Here is a 15,547-nt window from a genome sequence, read left to right on the forward strand (position 1 = left end):
TGATAATTTTGTAACTGTTGAAATCCTCTGCAGATGAGCAAACCCTTTTAAAGGCAGCTTAGTGCCACATATTAAAAATACCATGCTATGTCCATATGAAAAACGTAAAAAAATGTAAGTATCTTAATGTTATTCATATGTAAAACTACTGTTATCTCCAGTGTTTACATGCAACAATATGTTAAAGCGCACCTTTCATATTAAACCAAAATGCCGTGTTAAAAGCCAATGTCACATTTGATACAGACATCTACTAAGTTAGAAAAGTGAGTGCAGAGTGCCAAACGGTATTGCCAACAGACTGGATTTCCCATGCAGCTCTCCTGAAGCGGAGTATTGACAATGAAAGGTGTCACTAGAACAGCACCAATAATGATTGGAAAGTTGCTGACCAATAGGTTTATGTAACGTACAGTTAGAACTTCTTGAGCAAAGACAGTGAATGGTGAACAGCCCCTATTAACTTATATTTGAGGGCTGTACAGTAAATTCTTCATGTCCATTAAAATAAAGACCATTAGATATCTGTATTAAGAGTGCCATTCTTTCATGAACGTTTCATGCAAACAGTTGGGCAAAATACCATAGCAATTTTAGATCGGATGTACTGTTTCCCCTCCCCAAATGGATTCTTATTGTGGAAGCAATAATCAAACAAATTGGAAAAAGCAACAGTCATGTCCTGGAAGATCTGTCGCCTGGGTAAATATTGCCCAATGATTTTTTTTTTGACAGGTCACAGATGCATAATGGAGTCTGAGCTAAAGCTAAGCAGAGCATCACTGTCTCCGGACCTATCTTCAGAGTTCTAGAACTACATGGTCTGCTAAGAGACAGATCTCAGCTCAGATTCCACTAGTGAGCTGACATGTTTGAAGAGTTCGGAGTGGAGAAAATATTAGGAATTTACTTATATTGGAAAAGAAGAGGTAAATAGAAAATAAATCCATCTTTTGAAATGAAAATTAGGATTACATGCAATCCAGCTGCTGTTCTATTGGCGGGAATTCCCTTGTGCAGAGCTAGCTTTTGTGTTCTATACTCTCAATGTACAATGAGTAACCAGCCATGATTAAGGAAGAACTGGAAATTACTACATTAACTCCACAATTGTTATAGCCACACCAGACCATCTCAGCAAATAAAACCCAATGCATCATTATGAACCTTTATTAGGTGGTTCACATTTCAGTATAAATCACACTAAAAAGATTTTAAAAAAAGCTATTTACACTACAGTGCTGACACCTTTAAAATGAAAAATTGATATAAATAAGCTCTATGGAAAAGCCGGGAATTGTCAAAAAGAATTCTGGCTCATCTTACAAAAAATATATATATGTTAATGTCAGCTCTATCCTAGAACCTAAAACTCAAAACTTTAGAGAGACTTTATGTTAAACCTGCAGTGTTTACAGTGCATCTGGCCCTAAGTGCTTTGATAGTTCACAGTTATGGACAGGCACTGAGGAATGTTACATCGCTACAGAACTATATTCAGTAACAGACTACAGAGCAAGCCAAAGCTTGTCCCATGATTTAACAATCTTTACATTATTATTATAATTATTATGTCATGTAAAATGAAAATAAAACTCTATATACATATTTTAGCACAGAGGTTCCTCTTCTGTCCGCACAATTGGGTTTGTTGATACAGGTTGCCGCGTGTCGTCCATATTAATCAGTCCCAGGAGGGACTCCCTCCCACCCTTGCCTTGGTCCTCCTTAATATGCTCAGTCTTTACTGTATATGTCAGACATTCTGAGGCTGTGGTGGAAACAGGTGGAAGGGAAATATTGCCAAAAGCTTCATTCATTTGGTGGGGTGACACTGGCTCCTGTTTTACTTGCTGGGGTTTTTGCTCAAGGTCCTTCAGATGCCTAATGTCAGAACACTGTACATGAGAGGTAAATGTGGTTGCTGCACACAAAGTATTGTCTTCTCTCCCCACATCTGGTTTGATCTCATTTTTACTAGGAGTGTCTTCCAAATTACTGTTGTTCTGAGCGACTTCTGGATGGTACATCTTGAGTCGGATATGCCAGGCAAGGCTACATACAGCGGACACTGTCTTGAACTGGTGCACGACATTTCGTGGGATAAAGTAGATGTCATCGTCATATAACTGAATCCTAGCATAGCGGATGCCTTCTCTGCGCAGCTGGTTTAGCTTTGCATCGTCGACCCACTGGACACACTGAAATGAAAACACAAAGCTACTAGTTAGTGAACCTATTGTGAGAATTAAGTGAAAGCAAGATATTCAATGTAATATATCCTGCAGACAAATGATAGTTTATACTATTTAGTACTTCATACAACATTGCCCAGGGAATGTGGACAACCTGTCAGATTTCTAAGTTCAGGAATTTCAAACAGTAAAGGGTAATGTTAATTCTACCACATACAAAGACATTTTAGACAAAAGGTATTCTTTGTGCACATGAGCACAGAGGTCAATTGAGACATGTTTGTTCAGTTTGGTTTGAAAATCTAGAGCATGCTGTAAAGCAGTCCTGGCCTTAAAGGGACTATCCAGGAACAGAAAAACAGAGCTAATTTCTTTTAGGAACCGCTCCGTCCGTCTGCCTCCAGGTTGGGTGTGGTTCTGCAGTTCAGTTCCATTGAAATGAATAGAGTTTGTAAGTTGTAATACCACACCCAACCTGGGGACATACGTAGAGCCGTTTTATATCCTGTTTATGGATAACCCCTTTAATCCCATAAAACACCTTAAGGGTTAAATTGAGATTATACCTACACACAAATTATGGTTATTTATTAATTTTTCACTTAAGTGTTTTAGACCAAAATCTTTGTATATGCACGAGTCACTTTATTATGATTGTAGTGTTTGTAATGTATTGTATATGGATTGCACCAGCATATAGGTCTCTGTATTAGCACAGTTTTGGAGTATTAATTGGTCAGAGCAGTATAGTTAGTAGAAATACAATTAATATTGCGATTTAGGGTATAGGGGGTGTCAATGGATTCATTTCATGCCCTCAATATTATGAAGGGGTTAATATAAATTAAAGATATATATGTAAAAAACCTGAATGGCGAAGATGAGCATCCATTGTTACCTTCTGACACTATATCTCATTAGTGGTGTTTTTATATATTGCACTGTCACTTACATTTTTATAATAACATCTGTTATTATTATATTAAAAAGTAAATAATCAACCATAACACATGTCGATGTGCCATACCATGGTAATCACCACAAGTGCGCGCATCGGTGATTAATAGCCGGAGCATCGGGACCTCCGGCGGCTAGAAGCTCTGTGCGCATGTCGGCTTTAGAGTAAGCTTGACCTGCGCAGTAGTGCGATGAGGCCGGGAGATCACAGCGCGATCCTTTGGCATCTCACGTAATGCGCGCTGTATCATGTGATCAACATGACTTGGGCAGAAGTCACTGTAGCATCCCGGAAGTGACTAGGGGGAATAGCAGTATAAAAATGAGCTCAGGACAAGTAAAGGGTGTGCCCCCTCAGGAAGGAGCCAAAAAAGGTGTAGGGGTAGCGTGGTGTGTGCACAGATCCAACATGGGTAAGATATTTTTATATACATGACGCCCTGATGTGTATTAATACAATGCATGGGACCACATGATTATGCTGCATTTAGAATGTCAGGGATATAAACTAGCCAGACATAGCATTAATATTGAGCCATAATTATAGCTATATCTCCTGGTGTAAATGTGACAGCATTGGTAAACATTATGCAGTTATTTGTGCGATTTCCATGGTGTATATGTGGTATTGTATGCATACCACCTAATCATTTCTGTGCAATACCGCCCCGCAATTAGTGGGAATTCCTGCCTGTTATATTTTATTCAGTGGTTTTGTATTTTAAACAAACAAACATTTTTATATTTTGGGTAGAATCATACTCTACGTTGTGTTACTTTAGAGATGAGATAAGATAGGATAGATATCATATACACATATATATCTCTCTAAAGCAGCACTACTTTTAAATATTTGACGGGTGCCAGCAACCAAAATCTGATTAACATTTCCGTAGATAAACAAAAACCACTACGCAGAACTCAGATTGGTAAAAAGGTGAAAAAACTGATTTATTCAATTCATGTTCCAGCAGCAACGCTTCAATTTATCAATAGAATCATTTTCAAGCAGAGCCTGATAATGATTCTATTGATGAACTGAAACGTTGCTGAATGGTGCAGCACTCCAATGTGCAAAGAAAATTGTTAATTTATAGTCTCCCATCATAGCAGCAACATTTCAGTCACACACTGGAACCTTTTTCAAGCTTAAAGATCCTTAGTACTTAGGGGTATATACTAGGGATCGACCGATATTTTTTTTAGGGCCGATACCGATAATCGGTGGAGGTTAGGGCAGATAGCCGATAACTTATACCGATATTCCGGTATAAGTTATTGGCTATTTATCCCCCCGCGACACCGCTGCAGATCATTGATTTAAAGCGGGTGCTTTAAATCAATGCACTGCAGTGGCTTTTGCGGTGCCATAGGCCGCCACCCGCTTCTCTCCCCCTTCTCTCCCCCACCGCCGCACCGCTCCGCGCCCCCTACCGCTGCACCGCGCCGCGTCGCACCCCCCACCGCACCGCCCCGGCCCCATTGCCTCCCCCATCCCCGGTTTTATAATTACCTGTTTCCGGGGTCCACTCTACATCTGGCTCCGGTGGCGTCCTCAGCTGTCACTGTGCGCGCTGACGGTGAAGTCACGTCGCGCACGTCACGTCGCTCGTCATTGCGCACAGCTTAACGCAGGACGCAGCAGGAGCCAGAAGTAGCGTGGGCCCCGGGAACAGGTAATTATAAAACCGGGGATGGGGGAGGCAATGGGGCCGGGGTGGTGCGGTGGGGGGTGCGACGCGGTGCGGTGGGTCGGTGGCGGTGCAGGGCATTATCGGCAAGGTAATTGCAGATACCGATAATGCCCAAAATCGTGATTATCGGCCAAACAGATAATCGGTCGATCCTTAGTATATACACCCAAAATATGTGATCCATCAAAGAGTGAATTCATCAATTACACACATTAAAATTCATAAGTGCTCACACAATATCATTAAATATTTCAGTGTTCATTACATTACTTCCATGGTTATTCAAAAAGTGACCAAGTGCATATTAAAATCAATGCTTCACAATCTGGTTCCAGTAAAGCGTAAACATAATTGATTCTATAACCCCTTCCCCCCGAACGCCATATATACGGCAGATGACGCGATACCTTTGCGCATTCCGCCGTATATATAGGGCATTCATTAACCCCTTAAGGGCCCATGACGTACTGCAACGTCATGGGACCCTGGGTCTTAAGGACCCATGACATACGGGCACGTCCATGGAAATTCCGGTCTCCACCATGCGCCGGGTGGGGACCAGGGTGACTGCCCAGGGGGGCCGTCAGACAACCCCCCCACCCCCCATGTTGGCGATCACCGCAAATCGCCGGTGAATTCACACCGGCGATTCCGGGTCATACGGGTCTATGGTGACCCGGAAAATAAGGGGAATCGGGGTTGTCCAAAACACCCATGATCCCCCGAAAAGATAGGAGTGAGGTGGCAGGGGTGCCACCCCTCCTATTAGTCATCAAGAAGCGATGACCAATAGCAGATAGGCAGGGTAGAACGGGGAAACCGAGGAGGATCGGCACCGAAGGTCCACTTTCCCATCGGTGGCGGAGACTATCGGCAGCAGAGGACGGCAATGCGGCTCCCTGGATGCTACAGAAGTTGGTGAGTTGCCTAGCAACATCTGGAGGGCTACAGTTTGAGACCCCTATACAGTGCTCTCTATTGTCTCTAAACTGTAGCCCTCCTGATGTTGCAAAACTTCAACTCCCAGCATGCCCAGACAGCTGTTTGGGCATGCTGGGATTTGCAGTATTGCAACAGCATGAGGGCTACAATTTGGAGATCACTGTACAGTGGTCTCTAAACTGTGGCCCTCTAGATCTTGCAAAACTACAACTCCTAGCATGCCCACACAGCAGTTTGCTGTCTAGGCATGCTGGAATTTGTAGTTATGCAACATCTGGAGGGCCACAGTTTGGAGATCACTGTGCAGTGGTCTCTATAAACTGTAGTCCTCCAGATGTTGCAAAACTGCAAATCCCAGCATACCCAAACAGCTGTTTCGGCATGCTGGGAGTTTTAGTTGCGTACCTCCAGCTGTTGCATAACTACATCTCCCAGCATGCCCTTCGGCGATCATTGCATGCTGGGAGTTGTAGTTTTGCAACATCTGGAGGGCCAAACCTTGGAGACCACTGGTCTGCTGCCTGCCCCCAGATTTTAAAGGGGTGCAGGCTTTTTTTTGTTTTGTTTTTGCATTTTTGGGGGGCATATACGGTCCGTGCAAACCTGAGCATTGTAGTACGCTGGTAGAGCACTTTACGTCCAAATTAGGTGACTAAAAGTTCTCTACCAGCGCATTACAATGCTCAGAATAGATGGAGCAAAATTTGGCTTTTGGAGAGAGAATTATGCTGAAATGCATTTTATGAGGCATGTTGCATTTAGGAAGCCCCCATGGTGGCAGAACAGCAAAAAAAAAACACCCCATATGGTATACTATTTGGGGAAACTACACTCCTCCAGAAACATAACAAGGGGTACAGTGAGCCTTAACACCCCACCCCAAAGTTTGACAAACTTTCATTAAAGTTGGACGTGAAAATTAAGATTTTTCTCACTAAAATGCTGGTGTTCCCCAAAATTTCTCATTTTCACAAGGGGTAATAGGAGAAAAAAAGCCCACCAAAATTTGTAACCCCATCTCTTCTATTACCCTTGTGAAAATGAAAAATTTGGGGTAACACCAGCAGTTAAGTAAAAAAAAAAATAATCTAACTTTTCATTTTCACGTCCAACATCAACGGAAATTCATCAAACACCTGTGGGGCGTTAGGGCTCACTCTAACCCCCCTGGTTACATTCCTTGTGTGGTGTGTTTTCCCATATACTGTACCATGTGTTTTTTTTTTTTTGCTGTTCTGGCACCATGGACGCTTCCTAAATGTGACATGCCGAGCTTTTTTTGCTTCACTATTGTTGCTGCGCTGTCTTCCTACCAGACGGAAACTCCGGCCTCAGCACAGCAACGCAAGACTCCCGCCCACCAATGTCACAAAATGTTGGCTCAAAATGAAACAAAAAAAGCCTCCAGAGTACGGATATTCATGGTGCAGCATAGTGTGTTTTTAATATTTTTTAATTTCTGAGGAGGGTTGATGGGTTGTTGCGGGATAGTTGGAGTGCAGCTATTTAGTGCCAGGCAGGCCAGTCAGGGTGTCACCCGATGCGGTACGCCCCCACCCCCCCTTGTCACTCTCTAGCAAAAGCCATACGTTTGAAAAGAATGAAATCTCCTTCTAAATGTTTTTCTATTTGTTTTCATGTTATTGTACTGTATGAGTGTTCGAACATTATCTCTAGGACTATGGTCACAGTCACATGCCATTGTATGCTGCATGCAGCAGATCTGACACAAGAAAAAAAGCCTTGAAGAACAATGGATCTGCAACCTACAGCTCTTCAAGCTTTTAGATTTAGAAGGTCATTACATTTTGAGACTGTCATGGCATACTGAAGCGCTATAGGTTCCAATTTGTTTTTAGACTTATGACTGAAACTATAATAGTTGAAAGTAACATTTATTGGCTAGTTAGATCAATTTGGTGTAGATCTTTCTGTAGAAAATGGCTATGAGCACTACTACTACCCAAACGTTTTCATCCCAATTTATAATCTTCTGACTCTGCTTGTTATACAAATGGCAGCAGGAGGAGGAGAAGGTGGTAAATATTGACGAAGGGGTGGGTTGGATGCGGTGGGAGAGTGCAGCACAACACTGATAACGATCCCATAGCTATTTTACTCTAATCTGCATAAATACATTTACAGTGATAACTCCTGAATGGCTGGATGGTTAGGGCAGGTGTCCTCTGAGTTTCCCCTTAATAGCGGAAAATAAAATATTGACAGTCTATAAACAACACAGGTCGGCAAGCTTACCTGGGACAATGGGGGTTCATGCAAGTCTAGCTGCAATCTTTGTACCACCTCTAAGAAATCTTCAGCATGAAAACATATCACATCTTTGGTTATCCGAGGCTGTTCATTCCTATATTGTTAGATGGAAAAAAAATAATAATAAACTATTGAAATACCTGCACATGATCTACATATTCCATTTATTCAATAATATACAGATCTGTGCTACTAGAAAATTCTATTCCCAGAATATGTTCTAAAGCAGCCGGTGGTTTGTTGGCCACACAAACAGTAATGAGGTCCAGTTATTTGAGAACAGGGGTTTGTCTCCCGTGTATCTATAGAATTACAATTTTCATTAATAAAGGACTATAATTCAAGTGTTTAGCAATTAATGTAGGTTATTTCTAATTTGTAATAGTATGGCCTTTGACAAAATAGGATCTAGTTAATCCAACTAAGTAATATGAGACAGTACACAAACATGTGACACCGAGTGGTTAAGACAAATCAAATCTCATATGGAGTCCAGTCAACGCAGACATTTTCAGGATTTGAGGGGGGGGGGGGGGGGGACGACAAAAATCAGACATAAGTTCTCATGCCTCTCAAAATGTTATGTTAAAGGGGAACTCCGGTGCTTAGATATCTTATCGGGGACCCCCAGGATCATGCACCCCGTTTGTAATCAGTCCCCGGAGCGTGTTCGCTCCGGGACCGATTTCCGGCGACTACAGGGCGGGCCGCGTGTGACGTCCTTTAGTAGCCGGTAATCAGTCCCGGACCGAACACGCTCCGGGGACTGATTATAAACGGGGTGCCGCATGCAAGATCACTGGGGTCCCCAGTGGCAGGACTCCGGCGATCAGGCATCTTATCACCTACCCTTTGGATAGGGGATAAGATGTCTAAGCACCGGAGTTCCCCTTTAAGTTAAAGGGGTACTTCGGTGGAAAACATTATTTTTTTTTTTAAATCAACTGGTGCCAGAAGGTTAAAACTGATTTGTAAATTACATGTATTAAAAAATCTTACCTTATCCTTCCAGTACTTAGCTGCTGTATGCTCCACAGGAAGTTATTTTCTTTTTGAATTTCCTTTCTGTCTGACTACAGAGCTCTCTGCTGACACCTCTGTACATGTCATGAACTGTCCAGAGTATGAGCACATCCCCATAGAAAACCTCTCCTGCCCTGGACAGCTCCAAACAAGGACAGAGATGTCAGCAGAGAGCACTGTGGTCAGACAGAAAATAAAAACAAAAAGGTAAGAACTTCCTGTGGAGCACACAGCAGCTGACGAGTACTGGAAATTAAATTTTTTTTAAATAGAAGTAATTTACAAATCTAAAAAGAAAAAACGCAAATCACCACCTCAAGGCTAGTCTCTCACCTCAAGGCTAGACAATCTGATACATGATGGACAAAAGGATAAAATACATGCTTCAATTTTTGATGAAAAATTTACAAGTTGCGTTTTTTTTTGCAAAGTATGCATTGCATGCGGTGAACTGTTTCATGCACATATATTATCTTTTAGCAACTTTATTATATATGAGCAGTGCTACCGATACATGACTTAAGTTTCAATTGATTAGCTGTCTCTATATATAATACTGAACAACGCTGTAGTACTTCATATTGAACCATATGTGACCATGTGTCATTTTGATTTTTCAATGTTATTCATTTGGTATTTAACCCATTGTTCACACGAGGCGTTTCTAGTTGCGTTATGTTGCCAAGTTTATACTGCATGTGGTATAACTTTCTTATGCACATATATTATCTCTTAGCAACCCTACTACATTGGAGTGGTGCTACCGATACATGACCTAAGTCCCACTATGAACACTCACCAATATAAATTACTCATGTTACATGTACCACTCATTATTACATACTTACTAGGGATCGACCGATTATCGGTATGGCCGATATCGGACGATAATCACGATTTTGGGCATCATCGGTATCGGCAATTATCTTGCCGATAAGCCGATAATGCCCCGCCCCCCACACCGCCCCACCGCACTGCATCGCACCCCCCACCGTGATGCTGGGCGGTATACCGGTATGGATTTTTGCCCATACCGCTATACCGGTTAGGCCCCTTCCCCACCCTCCGAGTCAATAAAAAAATTAAACTTACCCGTAATGGGGGTGGTCCGGGCCATCCATCCTTCCTTCCTGTAGTGTCCGGGGGCGTTCCGGGTGAAGAGTGAACAGGTCTGGGCTGTCCTTCTCCGGCGGTCATCTTCTCCACTCCGGGCAGGCTCTGGCCTAGTACACTGCATAGACGTCGCTGCGCAAGGGCGTCACTGCGCAGCGGCGTCTATGCAGCGTACTAGCCAGAGCCTGCCCGGAGTGGAGAAGATGACCGCCGGAGAAGAAGGACAGCCCAGACCTGTTCACTCTTCACTCGGAACGCCCCTGGACACTACAGGAAGGTAGGGGGAGAGAAGCGGGTGGCGGCGGCGGCCTATGGCCCCGCAAAAGCCACTGCAGATCATTGATTTAAAGCGCCCGCTTTAAATCAATGATCTGCAGCGGTGTCGCAGGGGGTTAAATAGCCGATAACTTATACCGGAATATCGGTATAAGTTATCGGCTATCGGCCCTAACCTGTACCGATTATCGGTATCAGTATCGGCCCGAAAAAAACGATATCGGTCGATCCCTAATACTTACCTTGCACATGATGACCATTCCAGATCAGTTTTTAGAGGTATCTTACAACCGATCCACGTCATTGTTTTTCCGGGACCTGGTTCACCTGGTTTCCGTTAGGTTCACTTGGAGTTACACTATATAAGGGGCACTTGCCCGCAATGCCATGTGCCACGACTAAGAGCCAATACAGGCTCGAAACGCATCAGTGTCGATCTTTTATCTTTTCATTATGGATATCCTTTGTTTTTAACATGTTGGATTAAAGGTGAAGTTTTAAATTTCTTTATCTGGACTTTTGGAGCAGCTGGAGGCCCCCCTGAACACGTGCTTCTGTTCTTTTCATTGTTTCCCGGGACACGGCCCGTGTCCTGCCTGCCCTGCTCTCCTGCCATTAAGGAGCTCCTGTTTCCAAGACTGCACGGTGGTGAGCTGAATTCCCCCTACTTTTGTTTCTCTATGGAGCAACATCAGCATGCTAGTGTTAAAAATAAAAAAAAATTGTTACACTAAAATGCTGGTGCAGCCCACAACTTCTCTTTTTCATAAGTAGTAAAAGGCACAAAAGCCCCCCAAAATTTGTGACAATTTCTTCCGAGCATGGATACACCCCATATGTGGATGCAAAGCAATATGCAGGCTCATAATATGGCTCAGGAGAAAGAGCACACCATGTACATTTGAGGCCTAAATTGGTGATTTGCACAGGGGTGGCTAATAGTTGCAGCGGTTCTGACAAAAAACAACCACACCCACATGTGACCCCATTTTAGAAATACACCTCTCAAGGAATGTAATAAGGGGTGTTGTAAGCATTTACACCCCACAGGTGTCTGACAGATTTTTGGAACAATGGTCTGTGAAAATGAAATACATTTTTTAATTTGCACGGCCTACTGTTCCAAAAATCTGTCAAACGCCAGTGGGGCTTAAATACTCACTGCACCCCTTATCACATTCCTTGAGGAGTGTAGTTTCCAAAATGGGGTCACATGTGGAGAGGTCCACTGTTCTGGCACAGTGGGGGCTTTGTTAACGCACATGGTCCTTGAATTCCATCCAAATCCTCTTTCCAAAAGCCAAATGGGGCTCCTTCTCTTCTGAACCCTGTAGTGTGCTCACAGAGCACTTTACATTCACATACTGGGTATTTCCATACACTAAAGAAATGAGTTAACTCCAGCATTTTACGTCCAACAGTAACAAAAATTTGTCAAATACCTGTGGGGTGTACCCCTTGTTATGTTCCTTGAGGGGTGTAGTTTCCAAAATAGTATGCCATGTAGCTTTTTTTTGCTGTTATGGCACTATGGGTGCTTCCTAAATGGGACACATGCCCCCAAAAACCATTTAAGCAAAATTCTCTCCAAAAGCCAAATTTTGCTCCTTCCCATCAGAGCCCTATAGTGCGCTCCGATGTGACCTGCTCCCTCCGGTCTCGCCATGAGGCTGAGAGGGTCTAGAGCAGAGGTACTTTTGTGCCTCAGGGAGTGGTGACCACGAGGTGCCGAAACTCACTGGCTCACCGAGTGGAAGCATGGGCACCATAATCTCTTCACCTTGTGGCACTCACCTCTTGATTCCCGGCCTTCTGGCTAGGATCAGAGACATTTTTATAGATCCAAACGGATGTCCGGGCAGTATATCTGCACACATTCACTTCTTTATTTCCTTGTTGTCTCAATGTGTCACTTTTGTTGTGTGTCCACAGGATTTGTCAGGATGCGGTAGCCCTTCTGGGTGTCCCTCCTGGTGGTCTAGGGGAGGTGTGTGTGGCCATTAGGTTCCGCACCTCCCTGCAAACATCCCAGGTACTCCTGCTTTGGCAGGTTACCTACCGTTATCGGCTCTGCGGGAAGATACCTTGGCTAATGCCAAGGGGGATGCCGGGAGCACTTGTGGTCCCTTAGTAGCTTCGGCGAAAAGGGACATGGAACCTGGAACCTCACAGGTACCTTTTGGTCTGGAGGCGAAGGGTAAGGTTTGTTGGGGGGGGGGGGCCTCTCCTATCGGAGAAGGGCTTGCGATAGACCGCATCCTTTATGCACTTTTTTTTAGTTTAACACGTTCGCACTTTTTCTTGCACTTTGGGTGATTCGAGAGCACGTTCGGCTCTTAAAAATAAATTAAAAAAAAGTAGTGCGCTCGCAGAGCACTTTACTTCCACATATGTGGTATTTCCATAATCTGAATAAAAGGGGGTTCCAAATTTTGTGGGCTTTAGTGTTAAAAAAAAAATAAAAAATTATGGAGATTTTGGGGAACATTTATCATTGTTTGCTTTGGTAAGAGCATTCTGTAGGCATTTTTTTGCTTTGGCTTTGCTTATGTGTGATATATTTATCATACTATCACAGGGGGTTGATAAATTTGGCTCACATAAGCAAAAGCCAATAAAATACACTTTGGAATACCATGTGTTTATTACATTTTTTTTACCACTTTTTTCCCCCTAAATGTACTAACCTATTTTTCTTTTTTTTTCTTTTCATTTCAGATCTGTCTATCCTGTGAACTACTTCAGATTTCGTGGACTACGATGACCAGCGTTTTTTTGTTTAATATTAACATTTTGTAACAAGGGCTAGTGGGGGAGTGTTTTTCTGTATAAATTAAAAAAAATTTTTTTTTAAATTTACTTTACAGGTTTAGTAGTAGAAGTTATCTTATAGGCTAAGTCCATTACTAAGCCAGGGTTCAGAGTTAGCCCCAAAAACAGCTAGCGCTAACCCCCAATTATTACCCCAGTACCTGCCGCCACAGGGGTGCCGGGAAGAGCCGGTACCAACAGGCTCGGAGCGTCAAAAATGGCGCTCCTGGCCCTAGGCGGTCACAGGCTGACGTTATTTGGGATGGGTCCTCGCCCACTCTGGTAACGTTATGCTGTTGCTGTTTGGTTGGTATCTGGCTGAATAAAAATAGAGAGAACCCTATACGTTTTTCTTTTGTTATTTAATTATTTATGGGAGGGGAACCACATAGGGTTCCCCATATTTTCATTCTCAGCCAAATTCCAACCAAGCAGCAACAGCCTGACGTTACCAGGGTGGGCAAGGACCATTGTTACTGTCCCTCCTCAGCCTAAATAATGCCAACCTGTTACCACCTAGGCTCCGGGCCTGTTGGTAGCGGCTCTTCCTGGCACCCCTGTGGTGGTGGGTACCGGGGTAATAATCGGGGTTAGCGCTAGCAGTTTTTGGTGCTAATGCTAAGCCCAGCTTAGTAATGGATTCCGTCTATAAGACAGCTTCCACAACTAAGCTTGTAAAATAAATAGAAACAAAAAACATTCTGAAAAACACCATTTTGTTAACATTAAACAAAAACAAAAAAAAAAACATTGGTCATCATTGTAGTCCACAGGATACACTGATCTGAAATGAGAAGCAAAAAAAACCAGGGAAAATAGGTTACAGGGATGTGGAAATTGTATCGCCCGGGACATGTAGTTCCGGGTGCCGGCCAGGTGAATTCTTCAGGTATTTAGCCCTGCTTCGGGCAAGCAGGGCTAAATGCCTAAATAATTCACATATAACGGGGCAATCGGTTTTGCCCTGTAACTAAACTCCTATAGACTGCAGCTGTACCCTGCAGCCTATAGCGAGCCGCGCAGGATGACAGCATCCCGGCATAGGCACGTGCAATGAAGTCACTCAGGAAGTTTGGGCTGAAATATAATGACACAGGGGCATCAGAGAGGGGGGGGGGGGGGGTATAATGGCGCAGGGGTCATCAGGGAGGCTAATATAATGACACTGGGGCATCAGAGAAGGGGAATATAACGGGGGACTGGAACGTCGGAGAGCCGCCAGCCTATCACCGGCCGCAGCGATGTTCCGCCCCCGGCCAGTGATAGGTTAAACGCACTGTAATGTAAGAAGCCGGCCAGCGCTCCTTACATGACAGTGGGCTAAGCCTATCACTGGCTGGGGCGGAACATTGCTGCGGCTGGTGATAGTCTGACGGCTGTCCGACGTTCCAGTCCCCAGGAACAGCTTGAAGCTGACATAGGAAGGGGAGTTAAAGTTTATTTTGTTTATCTTTTGCAGCCCGGGCATAGGGATACGGTGTACAGCAGTGGTCTCAAACCTGCGGACCTCCAGCTGTTGCAAAACTACAACTCCCAGCATGCCCGGTGGCTGTCCGGGCATGCTGGGAGTTGTAGTTTTGCAACATCTGGAGGTCCGCAGGTTGGAGACCACTGGCGTACAGTATAGAGTTCCAGTGCCGGCGGCCCGCAACAAAGAGGAGGAGGGCAGTGCTTGCGGGTGACATATGTGATTAGTATCCCGCTGGGCTGATAATTAGGGGGGGGGAGCAGAACAGCGCTGGCGGGTCACATGATTTGGTGGTGGTGGTGGGGGGGAGCAGAACAGCGCTCGCGGGTCACATATGATTAGTTCCTCGATGTGGGGTGCTGGGCTGATAATTCATTCCCAAGGGGGAGGGGCCAAACCGGTATTGCGGTATGGGAAAAATTCATATCATGCAGCACAAAATTGTAGAACTGATACCATTCATTTGATTGAAATCTCTGTGTGGACATTCCGCAAACTGTTGGCGCTAGAAAATTCCGTGCTGGAAACATCTGGTATGGAAATTCCGCCGTGTGCACAGTTCAGCAGAATCCCGTTGAATTCAATGGGACACTGCTGCAGCGGAATCTCCCTCCTGAATTCCAATGCGGAATCCGGCAGGGAAATTCCGATGTGTGAACACTGTTTCAGGCTGCCCCATAGTACATCTGCTCTGGCTAACTATAGATACCACCAATGGGAGCCTACTGCCTGCTGTTTATGCACTGAAGTCAATTAGTATGTAGTAAGCTCCCATGCTTCCTCTAACAGCCGCTGTG

General features: G+C 44.1%; 1 protein-coding gene across 1 annotated transcript in view; it reads right to left on the reverse strand.

Annotated features, from left to right (window-relative positions):
* Positions 1-1,156: 1,156 nt before the first annotated feature.
* The window catches only part of RSBN1L (round spermatid basic protein 1 like), a 95,627-nt gene continuing 81,236 nt past the window's right edge, over positions 1,157-15,547 (reverse strand). Inside the window, exons 7-8 of the mRNA XM_056573479.1 lie at positions 8,045-8,153; positions 1,157-2,201 (exon numbers count right to left, since the gene is read on the reverse strand). Of these exons, the coding sequence (XP_056429454.1) occupies positions 1,611-2,201; positions 8,045-8,153 (700 nt within the window). The 3' untranslated portion in view covers positions 1,157-1,610. The remainder of the gene's footprint in view (positions 2,202-8,044; positions 8,154-15,547) is intronic.

Source organism: Hyla sarda, chromosome 4 (genome assembly GCF_029499605.1).
Source record: "Hyla sarda isolate aHylSar1 chromosome 4, aHylSar1.hap1, whole genome shotgun sequence".
In the NCBI taxonomy this organism is placed as follows: domain Eukaryota; kingdom Metazoa; phylum Chordata; class Amphibia; order Anura; family Hylidae; genus Hyla; species Hyla sarda.